This window comes from Anolis sagrei, chromosome 4, assembly GCF_037176765.1.
Source record: "Anolis sagrei isolate rAnoSag1 chromosome 4, rAnoSag1.mat, whole genome shotgun sequence".
NCBI lineage: Eukaryota > Metazoa > Chordata > Lepidosauria > Squamata > Dactyloidae > Anolis > Anolis sagrei.
In genome coordinates, this window is record NC_090024.1 from 210292322 (window position 1) to 210305528 (window position 13207).

Sequence of the window (13207 nt, forward strand, 5' to 3'; positions counted from 1 at the left end):
CACCTCATGTAAGCAAGTTGGCCGTGAAAAACATTTCCTGATGGATAGTGTTATTTCTGCAAACATTGTTTTGATTGAAATCTATGAGGGTTACATTCTACATAATTCACTCCTTCTTTGGTCTTCAGTTTAATACCTCAGGAATAGAGAGTGGAAGTGGTACTTTTTTGGATTACAGCTCCCAGAATCCCAGAAGATCTTTGGAGCTATAGTATATAGGATAATATTTCCAAATTAAGATTGGAATGATATGATACTACAATGGACCCATGCTATCTGCTGCAACTTGGTTCCAGGGTCCCCTGTGAATACCAAAATATGTGGGTCCTCAACCTCCATTATACATAATAGCATAGTAAAAAGGGTACCCCCTAATATAAAACAAAAAATAAAGAGAAGTTTTGTTTTTTTATTGTTTATTTTAATCTGTTGCTTTTATAGTATTGCATCTTTTGTACTTTTTTTTCCACTGAGGTGTGGTTATTTGTGCATGGTAAGCCATCCAGAGAACTGTTGTTGCAGGGCAGCTATGAATAATTTAGACCAATTGATCATTCAATCTATCAAGTGAGCCCTAGAAAAATCCACAAGGAAAAAAGCAATAAGCCTCAGCACAGTTAATGATGCTGGGACGTACCAGAGTCTCATCAGAACAAGATGTTCACAAATAGCTTCCCATGTTGCAGTATTCAGAATGCAGAACACACACCTGAATGTGTTCCCAAACATTACTTTTAAATAAAATATTTGGTACCAGAGGCAAAAATACTAATAGTATGGGAAGAATGAGAATACACTTTTAACCACAAAAGAAAAGAGCACATCAACGTTTTTCAGAAAAACTATCTCCTGAACTGTGTGCATGTAGAATGAATTCGTTCAGGTTCTCCTTGCATATGTAAACAAAAAACTACTCAAAAGCTTCTTCCAACATGCTTTACTTTGTACCAGTCTCCAGTTTAATAACGGTGTCCATTTTGCTGACCAAATCCATAAATCTATGCTTTTTTTAAAACATGCTGGTGAGAGAAGCTAATCTGTTTTTCCTCTTTCTCTCTGTTTTATGGTTCAAGGAGGCTCAGGGAGGGATTCTGGAGATATTTTGGTATTTACTTCAACTGTTGTAGGGAAGCACAGCAATGGTAGAATTCCATACTTTCCCATCTCAAGTTTTATTGCATTGCTTACTGCAGGTACACTGCAGCAACCCATAACCAAAATCTGTTTTTCTCCAGCGCTTCACCATCCTCCCAATGCCAACACTACTAAAATGCAGCAACTAGATGAAGAATTCTGACCTATGGAAACATGCATATAAATTTCCATGCATGTGTCACAGACAGGATGCCAATCAATGGGTTGTTTAGCCCATACCATTCATTTTAATCATAAGTAAAATATCAATGCTTTTCTATGTGTTTCTCTAGAGTTGTGATCACTAACTTTTTGGACTCAATCCTCCACTGCGAATATCCAAAGGAGCTCAAGATAGCCACCTGGAATAGTATCAGCTTTGCCTCACTACCTGTTTGCCTGAAATATACTGTTTCTCAGTGTAACCTTTTTTTTGTGCTGTGCTTTGAAATGTCACCTGCTGAGAAGCTCTTGTCACCAGACACAAACTGAGAATTGTTGTTGAAGATAGCATTTTCCATCAGAAATTGGCATTTTTGATCTCCCAGTGGGTGGTCGTGATATTGAAGGCGGCAGGAGTGCTAGACAGGCTTGCGTAGAGTGGTTCATAATCTATTCCCACCCTGGGTAACAACTTGAAATCAGAATTGGCCTTCTTTTATTTTCTTTAGAAGACATTATAATTTACTTAGCAGCATTTTTTTTTCTTTTTGGGTTGAGCGGTATTGCTGAAAATACTGCTCTTTGTTTCTCCTTATGTGCAGCTAAACTTTGATCATGCATAATGCCACATACATCTCATTTTTATAAGGTATATAAAAGTTGGATATTATTGGAAACTGAATGCTTTCAATATTGCATTGTATATAAGATGCAATTACTGATTGAGAGATATCCAACATCTTGCCTTCCTGAACTCCTCCAGATTTGTTCCAAAAGGTCCCCACAATCTCTGAAGCTACCTTATAGTCTGTAGGTGGTTGTAAGGAAAGAAAGAATCCATTATATCAGTAATGCCTCTTCCTGTGAAGAAATCAAGTCATTTAGTATTTATAAGACTCCACTTATACTGTTCTTGCACAACTGCATAGAAGACACAAGAGTCTGAAATACAGAAATACAAGGAAGTGAAGTGAAGATAACGATGATAAAAGAAGGATTACAACCAAGCAGTTGAATCAGTAATGCCTCTTCCACTGATGGACCAACACAAGTTTGTTTGTGTATTTAAGATGGTGTAGATCAGGCATGGGCAAACTTGGGCCCTCCAGGTGTTTTGGACTTCAACTCCCACAATTCCTAACAGCCTCGGGCCCTTTCCTTTTCCCCCTCTTTTCCCCTTAAGCAGCCGAGGGGGAAAAGGAAGAGGCATGAGGCTGTTAGGAATTGTGGGAGTTGAAGTCCAAAACACCTGGAGAGCCCAAGTTTGCCCATGCCTGGTGTAGATAGAGTTCCCAGGGCAGACCTATGTTACTTGAGCATAGGAAGTTGCCATATACTGAGTCAGGCTGCTGGATCATTCAGATCATATCATCAACTCTGATGGACAGCAGCTCTCCAGGATTTCAGGCAGAATTCTTTCTGCTCCTTTCAGTGTTTTAACTGTCCTTATGGCGCAGCTTTAAGGAATGTCATGATGAATGCTACATCAGTTCTAACTATCTAAAGATGAAAAAGTCTCTTCAGTACTTCTATAGGACACAAACTTTTCCTTGTGACAGAAAGGCTGCTGTTTATCAGTTTACCCTGCTTTGAAAGAAAGAAAAAAGCTCTATCAAGAGGAAGATGTTCCTTCTCAGTTACTTCTAGTCCATTTCCAGATCAGGGATGCCCCTTTTGGCTTAATCCCAGTAAGCTTTGCTAGATGCTATGTGCTACCTACACACCTATCGAACAGATGGCAAGCTGTTTAACCTCAGCAGACTGAAAGCCAAAATCAAGGTTACAACAACATCTATTATAGAACTCCAGTATGCCGATGACAACATTGTCTGTGCATATTCATAAGAAGATCTACAAGCCACTCTAAACACCTTTGCAAAAGCATACGAGAAGCTCGGCCTGTCATTGAACATCGAGAAAACATTGAACATCGAACATCGAGAAAACCAAAGTGCTATTCCAGCAGACACCAGATGCCAATCCCTCTCCAATGCCAGAGATACAGCTAAATGGTGTAACATTAGAAAATGTTGAACCATTTCCGCTACCTTGGCAGCCACCTCTCCACCAAAGTCAACATCGACACTGAAATACAACACCGGCTGAGCTCTGCAAGCACAGCATTTTTCTGAATGAAGCAGAGAGTGTTTGAGGACCGGGACATCCGTAGGGATACCAAGGTGCTTGTTTATAAAGCTATTGTCCTCCCAACCCTGCTATATGCCTGCGAAACGTGGACTGTCTACAGACGTCACATGCAACTCCTGAACGATTCCATCAGCGCTGCCTCCGGAAAATCCTGCAAATCTCTTGGGAAGACAGGCAGACAAATGTCAGCATGCTGGAATAAGCAAAGACCACCAGCATTGAAGTGATGGTCCACCACCATCAACTCCACTGGACCAGCCACGTTGTCCGGATGCCCGACCACCGTCTCCCAAAGCAGTTGCTCTACTCTGAACTTAAGAATGGAAAACGGAATGTTGGTAGACAGGAAAAGAGATTTAAAGATGGGCTCAAAGCCAACCTTAAAAACTCTGGCATAGACACTGAGAACTGGGAAGCCCTGGCCTTTGAGCACTCCAGCTGGAGGTCAGCTGTGATCAGCAGTGCTGCAGAATTTGGAGAGACATGAATGGAGGGTAAAAGAGAGAAACGTGCCAAGAGGAGGGCGTGTCAAGCCAACTCCGACTGGGACCGCCTTCCACCTGGAAACCAATGCCCTCACTGCGGAAGAAGATGCAGATCAAGAATAGGGCTCCACAGCCACCTACAGACTCACAAGAATTCTGATCCTGGAAGACTATCCTACTTGGCCAACGAGGGATCGCCTAAGTAAGTAAGTAATCCATAACGTAGTGAGTCTGCACTTTCCATCTTAGAGTGTGGCTTAATTGCAGACCTGAGGATTAAACATTTTAAAAAAATTGACTTCTAGGTTTCTACCTTCCTTTAAACTTCAAAACTTTCATTCTATTGTGAAATTGTAATTTGCTCTATTAAATGACTTTTTTGTACTTGGAGCAATATATATCCTGCATTTAATCTCTCTATCTGCCTATCTACAAAATCAAATATAGAATTCATTTTAGGGCAAAACCTTTATTATACACACACGCGTGCGCATACACACTGCTTACCCCTCAAGATTGGGACTCAGTGTGGCTTTGTTTGTGTATCTGTTTACTGTACTACAGTTCTTATCAGGCCACATCATGTTGAAAAATGGTATTGAAACAAGATGAAACTTGCATAATGCTTGGTGAAATAAATGGTCATGAGGTATTCCCCCCTTGCTCCAACAAAAAAAAAAAGGTAGATGGGAGGATACATCATCTTTCCATCTGTAAAACAATGTCTGTGTGTTTGGCATTACTTTGTTCAGTTTCCGCACAGGCAGTGAAAATTGGTGACACCGCTCTAAACTCACGTTTCACCCACCTCTTTACTATAGAAGCTTAAGACTGGAATTTTCTTGGCAGATCAAAACATTTCATTCTCCCAAGTCTCCTCAAATGAAAACTGTCTGTGAGGTCACATCAGATGACTTCAGGCATGTTTCTGCACCCAAATCAACCTTTTCCACTTTTGGCATTTGTTTTACAGTCAAATGGAGGCAGATTGTAAGAGCATATCTAATACCCATGCTTTCTTGCATGTGATATCCTTTACATATTATTTTTTTCTGAGCCAATGCTATTTAGGGCTTTGCTCAAGGTATGAGGTGTTTGAGATGAAATGGGGAAAAGAGACGAGAGAAAAAGACTCCATTGAGATATAGTAATCAGTCATGGGTTATTGTTTTGTTTAAAAACTGCATTGTGTATTCCCTCTTTCCTTTGTCTGCTTCTTTGCATATAATGGATTAAGATGAGACGCTTCCATGCTGTTTTCTTAACAAAACATGATTTCCCTTTCATCTGCTGGTGCAGATGTAATATTGACTATCTTTCAAACCTGCTTAGAAGCAGGGACAGTTGATGAGCCTTCTGCTCTGGGGACAGAAAATTCAGTTTCTGTTTTATGGATACACCTCGCATAGCTGTTCTTGGTTACATGGGAGATTCCCTGGTGCTGAACGTTTGTCAAAACCCAGACAGCTCTCATACAACCACATGTAGCTGTGGGTGGATCAGCTGTAAAACCAACAGTGGTATGCAAATGGACATCAACTAGTATAAAAGCTGTAATGGTTTTGTTACAAAACACATGATCAATGCAGTTTAAATTGTGTCCTATAATACAAGCAGAAAAAGAATGGTAGAACATTTATTCCAGTTTACTATTTATTACAGATATAAATATGGCTGGAGAACCAAAGCCAAACAGACCCAAAGGACTGAAGAGAACAGCATCTGCCTTGTACAGGTAGGCTCCATTATTGAGATTTCCATTTTGTGAAGTGAATTGTTCTTTCAAAAATGTGGTTTTCCTATGTTGCGCTTTTGTTCTGTTAAATCAGTATTTTCTTGATGGTTAAAAAGGTTACTCTCACCAGAGTCGGTACTTTTTGCAGAAATGGGTAGAAGACATGTCAGCTTCCCCCACAAATCTTTGCATTATTTCCATCATAGAGTTCCCAGCAACTCTCAATTGTGTTAACAATTTAGGGTCTCAACTGGACCATTAGATTCCCTGATCAGTGATAATTCAGGATTTCCCCTTTACCGGTTGTATGCCCTCCAAACACACATCTGTACATGTGTAGAGTGGCTCTGTGTTAATGTTGAACACCCATGTAGCTGTGGATATGGCTGTATGGGAAATGATGCACAAGGTCTATGGCTGAGGAGTATGGGCCCACTCTTCCCCTCATGCATTTGTTAGCATATCAGGGCAGTTATGTAAACTGTCATCTATGTGTGTATACACAGACAAAAATGCCAATTTACTTTTTCCCTTCTATTCCATTATCCCCAGCAAACCTGCATTCAGATAATAAGTGTTGTTGGGTATATTTGATTGTTGTGTTTGTTTTTTAAAACTATAAACAGATTTTTAAAGGACAAAGACTGTGGAATTAAGTCAGTTACTGTTAAGTTGGACACTTCTATTGCCTTACAGAAAATGTCCAGTTCAAGTCTGGATGAAAGATAAAGGATCATTAGAAAAGAGCTCTTGAAGTTGTTTCTAACTAATCTCAAAGAAACCTAATAACAATGCACAGGCATCAGACAAGGCAATTGTGAGGGGTTGATATTTCAAAAGTACCTTAGTTTCGTAGCATATTTAATATGTCCCATTCACCCTAGTAAGTATATTGTAGTTATAGTTACAAGCCTTTTCCCATGGGAGTTGTTATGCTGCAAGCTTTAGCCAGCATAGCCAGTAAAAAGATCTGGAGAACAATTTCCATTGTTCATTCAAGCAAACATCTTAAAACTTATCAATTAAAAATGGTCAAAAAGAATGTTATTATTTCACAAAACAGTCTATATAAGGCCCTAAGTACTCACTGTCCTCAGAATGTTTCCTTCCTTCTAACAGCTAAACATGGCCCAGGTCTCCAGAGTTACAGATTGTCTGTTCTCTCCCCCATCCAAAGCAGAAAGTAATTAACCTTCTGGTGGACTGATAGTTTGGAGGTCTATCCATGTTTCTAGCTTTGATTTGTGATCCTTCCATCTTATGTGTTAATCATGGATTGTTGGGTAGTCATCTTATAAATGGTTGTGAACTGCCGTTATCCCAATGTGGTGTTTTTGATATATTACTGAACAGGCTGAGTGAGTATACCTTCACTGAAATTCTGAAATCCAACATACTTCAAAATCTAAAATTGTCCACAAAGGTGGCTGGGATAGTGACACTTGCTCTTTCTGATGGTTCAATGTACATAATGTATACACACTTCATTTCATGCATAAAATTATTAAAATATTGGGTAAAGCAATGTATATAACATGTACACAAAACATTAATTGCATGTTTAGATTGGATCCAATTTCGAAGATATTTCGTTATGCATATGCAGGTATTCCAAAATCCAAGAAAATCTGAAATAGGCAATACTTTTGGTCCTAAGTATTTTGAATAAGAGATACTCAACTTGTATTGCATTATTGTACTGATAGCTTTTAGCCACCCTGAATAAGGCGTAAGTACCAGACAGACATACTGTAAACAAGGTGAAAGGGAAGGAAGAGGGAGCGGAAGAAAGTGCATAGTGAAAATTTTCAATTTCTGCATTGGAGAAAGTAGAAACATCTTGAATTGGGAGTGAAGAGAGTGATTCAATGGGACAAACATTACAAGGGAAGGAAAAGAAACTTTCTAGAGTTTATGTGGAGCAAAAGGGTTTAGTTTCATTTGAACCAATGTTGATGAGAAAGGGAGAAGATTTATGATGAATTAAGGTAATTCCTCATTCTCTTCGAGGCAATCAACAGAACAAGAGCAAGAGTTAAAATATTGAATGAAAACAGCAAGAACGAAAGGGCAAAATAGTAACAGAGAAGAGTAGGGAGGGCATACCAAGAGCTGGTAAACAGATAAAGGGATGAATTGAAAGTGGCAACTGCAAAGTCTGTGGAACAGATGGAAGCAGCAGAGGGGAGAACAAAAAACCATGCTTCAGAGAAGATGGCTGGATCAGTGAACTGGAAGAGGTCACGGAAAGGAAGGGAGCTTGTCTGTGTGCAATGTAAAAGGAGGTCTAGATACTGAACAGGAAGAAGAGCAGGTCTTTGTGAAGAGAAGATCAAGAGAGTGCCTAGGGCAAAATGTAGTACATTCAGAATGTAGTTGCTTGTGGAAATTTATTGTTTGTTTGTGTGTGCATGTTTGTGCGTTTTCTAGTCAATAGAATAACTTCCTGACTAGTTAAATAAAATTTTGAATGTATAATAAGATAGCACTTACTAAAAATTGTTGGCTGTCTAATGTCAAATACTGTCAAACACCAGATGCTTTTATATGTCAGATACTAGTGTCACTTCATGTCAATTATCTCCTCCTGTGGGAAGTGAAAAACTGACACTAAATGTACTACATTTGAGTAATAATATTAAAATATTCAAAAAGTTATAAAAATTCTCACAGAGATTTCACCTCCCCTTTTTTTCTTTTTTTTCTTTTTTTTTTTTTTTTGGAGCTGGCAGATTATTTTCAGCTTGTTTCTCTACAATATGACTCTGGCATATCTTTGTGGAGTAATTTGCCTTTGACTCACTTTTAAGTGGATGTGATAGAGGATTGCATATAAATTATATAAAGTGACAAAATTGATTTGGGGAGCAGTTTTTCATATTGCTCCACACATAGTCCCATATGATACCCTCCAACTATCCCAAATTGTCAGGATGGACCTAATTATGTCTCTGTCGTCCCGATTTTAGCTCCTTTTAAATTGTTTCAATTTTTTCTCTCTTCCTCAGCTCCAAATGCTGACAAATTCAAAGTGCAAAAGTAGTTGGCATTCAGTTAATTCAGCAGGTTAGGGGCAATATTTCCCTTCCTGGAAGATTCAAGCCAAAGCAATTTGTGGGAGCCTCGGTTACTACCTCATCAGACAGGCTCCCATTACATGATGCCCTCCTACTTCTGGAAGGGCTTGTGCTTGAAAGGGTGGTGAAGTGGAGCATGTTGCCTTGGATCAAGGAGGGGAAACCAGATAGTCAATCCTTTCCCCCATGGGATTGTCCTGCCAGGTTCCCCACGTCCCCCGATGGTGGTAGTCAGATTCACCATGATGCGTGGTGATTCCAGTGTCCACTGTGACAAGGTCCTTAGTCTGGATCTTTACTGCAATATAATACTGTCTGAAAGCCATATAATGCAGCTTAACTGCATTGAACTAAATGAGATGGTTCTACACTGGCCATATAACATGTAGATCCAGCTGAGATAGTATGTTCTCTCACCTTAATAACTTTTGCCACCTTCACTACATTGATGTTTCTTGATCTTACTGGATAATGTTCTAGCATTTGAAGTACTTTATCAAACTTCAGGCTACATAGTGGAAGTGCTGATAATCTTAGTAACTCTGGCATGTAAACATTAAACAAACAGCAGACTTTATCTCCATTCCAATCAGCGAGGATTTTTATCTCTTTGCAGTTCTGTAATCCAAAATATGCAGTGTTTGTACAATATATATATACAGCCTCTCCTCCTTCTACTTACAGTATTCTCTTTCATTATATCTGCAGTTATAAAGCAGTATTTGATATACCGGTTCACAGAATCAAATCAAACTTCTTCACACACCAAAATGTAGGTTCAGAATTTAGGTTCTGCTTAGTCACTCCTGATTTTACAATTAACCATGAATCTGCCAGGTAATATACCAAGCTCTAACAGGTTACACATGTCCCAGTTTTCATCAGTGAAATATATAACAGTATGGTAAATGTGGAACTAGTAGTTGTATGGTGACATTTACAGAGATGCATAGCCAGTTGCTACTGCTGAGAATTGGTTCCAGTGTGACTCTTCATATTGTATCTATCATAGGCTTGTCAGGTTTTCAAGATACTAATATAGGGTGTGGGACAAACCTATAGAAGACCCACCTCACACCTCATGAATAAACTCCTCTTGCAACATCTCTTGTGGGAGATGTTAACTCCCACAACATCTCAGTTTTCATTGAAGCCCTAAACTCTCACCTACCTCGTGTTTCACTCTGTGGCCATAGCCCGGGAAGCTGAGTGTAGGGACAGTGAATGCCACTCGCACTTACAACAAATGCACCCTCTTGCATTAGTCATGTGATATGAGGACATTTTGCTGCATATCAAATGTTTAGGATCAGTGTTGTTGTGACAGAACCCCTGGCATTCCCTGTGATTTGACAATGAATAAAAAATATGGCATCGAAGGTGTCCTGTATTGACCCAACATAGAATAGGATTGTCTGCTCCCAAATACAGAATAGCCCACACAAAATGGGATGCTTAAACGTATCCAGCAAGGAGATAAACATATGGCAGAGGCATTCAACTGGCCCCTCTTTGCAAACACCATTTTCATTGTAGATTAGAATGCTAGAGAAATATTGGCATGAATTCCAATGGCAATCTCAAGTTGAGTAGATTCCTTAATCAGTTGTTGGACTTTTAAAAATCTTACTGTTTTGTTGGGTGTGTTCTAGCTGACTTGTGAATGAAATTCAGACAATTGCCAGATAGAATCATGCTGTTTGTAGTGCAAAATTATTGAGGGTATGAAGCTGCAGACTTTATATTGGGTTCTCCAGATAGCTGTGTTTTGTTTTTTGAGGGTTTTTTCAAAATCATAGTTAGGGATAGGAGGTTGAATAAATTGTTTTCCCAGCAGCATAATGGTTTAAATCAAAGAATCTGAGAATGCAAATATACATAGTTTTCATCTTTTGCCTGTTCTTGCAACATAACAGCACTCTTGTCAATAATTTCTTCCACTCTGCCTCTTTCATCGTATCATTACTTCAGGTAAATCTTAGTAGCCCCTTAAGCCTAGCTCCTGAAACTTTACGAAAGTATGTATCTGAAGATTAAAGGGAATTTGTGACTTTCTTGCTTTTATTACCCTTGGGCTTTCTTCTCTACCCAGGTTATTGTCTGGGCTTCATCTTGGTTATTCCTTCTCCAAGCAACTATAGAGACATCAAACACTCTGATGCATCGCTTGTGTTGTTAAGGGATGAAATAACAATGTAATCTTCTCTAATAATAAATGATATGGCAAAATTGGGGACATTTAGAGGAAGAGGTTAGAAGAGGCTTTGTCTACTTTCAAGCAGAATTCACTAAGGTCTCAACATAAGGCCTTGTATAGTCTTGACATCTCATTACTACAATCCTTTTTTAAAACATATTTTTATTATGCTATAAACACAAATTAACAAGCCAAATTCCAAGTGTTACATATATAAATCCTGAGTAATTCAACAAATATTAAAGACATTATGCTAATTTATACTGGTGTAGATTACATTTTCCCCACCCTCCCTCCCTCTCACTCCCTCCTCAACCACAGTATATTTCTACTAATCTTGCAGCTCCAGCCACTGGTAAAGTCTTTGTTTTGTTTTTTCTTTGATGTGATCGTTGGTTCCTCCATTTTTCACCCATTTGAAGTAGACCTTCTATCTATTTGTAATGACTTTTTCTTTGTCCATTCTTGATGCTTGCTTAGTCATAATTCCAATAATGTCTAACAGCACTTGATCATATATATAATCACTCCAATTACTTAACATCCATTTCAATTTGTCTTTCTATCCTCTAGCAATCACTGCATGTGATGCTCTTATTGTTACCTTAAATAACTCTTGGCAATTGGTTTTTATACTCCGATGATCCAACACTCACCATAGTAGAAAATCATTATTAATTTGTATTTTTATCTGGAATATCTCCTGATTTTTTCCTTGTATCATTTGCCAGATTTTTTTAATTTCAGAACACCCCCACCACATATGTGAATAAGTACCTTTTTCTTTATTACAATGTCAACACTTTGAATTCTTTCCTTTTACCATATAAGCCAGTTGTTCAGGAGTTCTATAGCATCTTAATATCATCTTTTTTTTCTAATTCATTATATTTTTCTGTTTTTATTTTATTCATGTTCCTAATTATTTTTTTCTAATTCATTATATTTTTTTGCTTTTATTTTATTCATGTTCCTAATTATTTCCTCCATTTCTTGTGTCCATAATTATTTAACCCCATTCCATTTGTTACGTATTGCTCTAATCATAAACTCTTTATTTTCAACCATTAAATTATATATTTTTGTCACTGTTCCTTTACTTGTTTGTTTTTTTCTTGCATTTAGCAATTTATCTACCTTTAGTTCTTCAGTGGGCTGTGCACCCTCTTTTTTTACTGGTAGTATACGACTGTTGGCAAAAATGGCAAAAACTATGAGCATATAAAATATCAGGAAAGACTCCAATTAAGAGCATGGGATTCCCTGAAAGTTTAGCAAATAACTTAGAAGAAAAGGGATTAAGGAGGTTAAAAGAAATGTGGAAACAAGATGGAGAGATAATTAATTGGCCAGAGTTTTTGGAAAAGGGGGGAGGGATTGGTTAAAATTAAGAGGGCATTACTACAATCCTAAGGGTGATATTTGTTATAAAAAGAATGTTTTAAGTAATTAAATAGCATATGATTTGGAATATGTAGATCTATGTGATCATATGACTTAGATGTATAATTTTAGAGACTTCAGTTACTCGTGCTGACCGAAAGAAGTATGTATATTTGCAAGATGAAAATTGTATTTATTTTCTCATGTTTTCTTTGAAAGCCAGGATCCACTGTATATGTAGCCTATGTAACCAGCATAGCTACAGGTGCGGCTTTTTATCTTTAGACTCCAGAGCTACAAATCCAGTTGAGACACATCTCCTATCTTTTCCCACCCAACATCTTGAATCTCCATGTACACTTTGACTCACTCTGGGTTTTTTTGCTGGACACAAATAAACCTGTTTCTCCCAAGCTGACATACAGGGGACCAGAAGTGATGGCTAAGTTTCTTATAAAGGTCCTCTTACGTATTTAGTGATAGTTATTTGGTATGAGCAAATTAAATATGGGATAAACAGATGGATGTAAATATGCTTAATTGCATGATTTATTTACATAGCAAATAGGTTGGCTTGACATAGATTTTAGATCACTTTTGTACTGGTTCATTGGTTTAGTTTCATGAAATAGCTTTTACTGATCTGATGCTCTCCAGATGTGTTAAACTTCAATTCTTGTCTTTCCCAGCCAAGCATGCTAATGGTTAAGTTGCCAGGGTGAAAAATGGATATAGCTCCTATGAAGTGAATAACTAGGACCGCGAATAAAAGGATCTGTGCCTGGCAAGTACAAGCTAAACTGAATGGGTCAAGACAGAGAAACACTCACTTAACAAAGATACATAATCTGAACTTCTATTTCTGTGGTCAGCAATTTCTCAGTGA

General features: G+C 38.2%; 1 protein-coding gene across 3 annotated transcripts in view; it reads left to right on the forward strand.

Annotated features, from left to right (window-relative positions):
* Nucleotides 1-13207, forward strand: part of RALY (RALY heterogeneous nuclear ribonucleoprotein) — a 268131-nt gene that overhangs the window by 233072 nt on the left and 21852 nt on the right. For all 3 annotated transcript variants that reach the window (XM_060772337.2, XM_060772336.2, XM_060772338.2), the window contains one exon: nt 5592-5664. In XM_060772337.2, coding sequence (XP_060628320.2) covers nt 5592-5664 — 73 coding nt within the window. The remainder of the gene's footprint in view (nt 1-5591; nt 5665-13207) is intronic.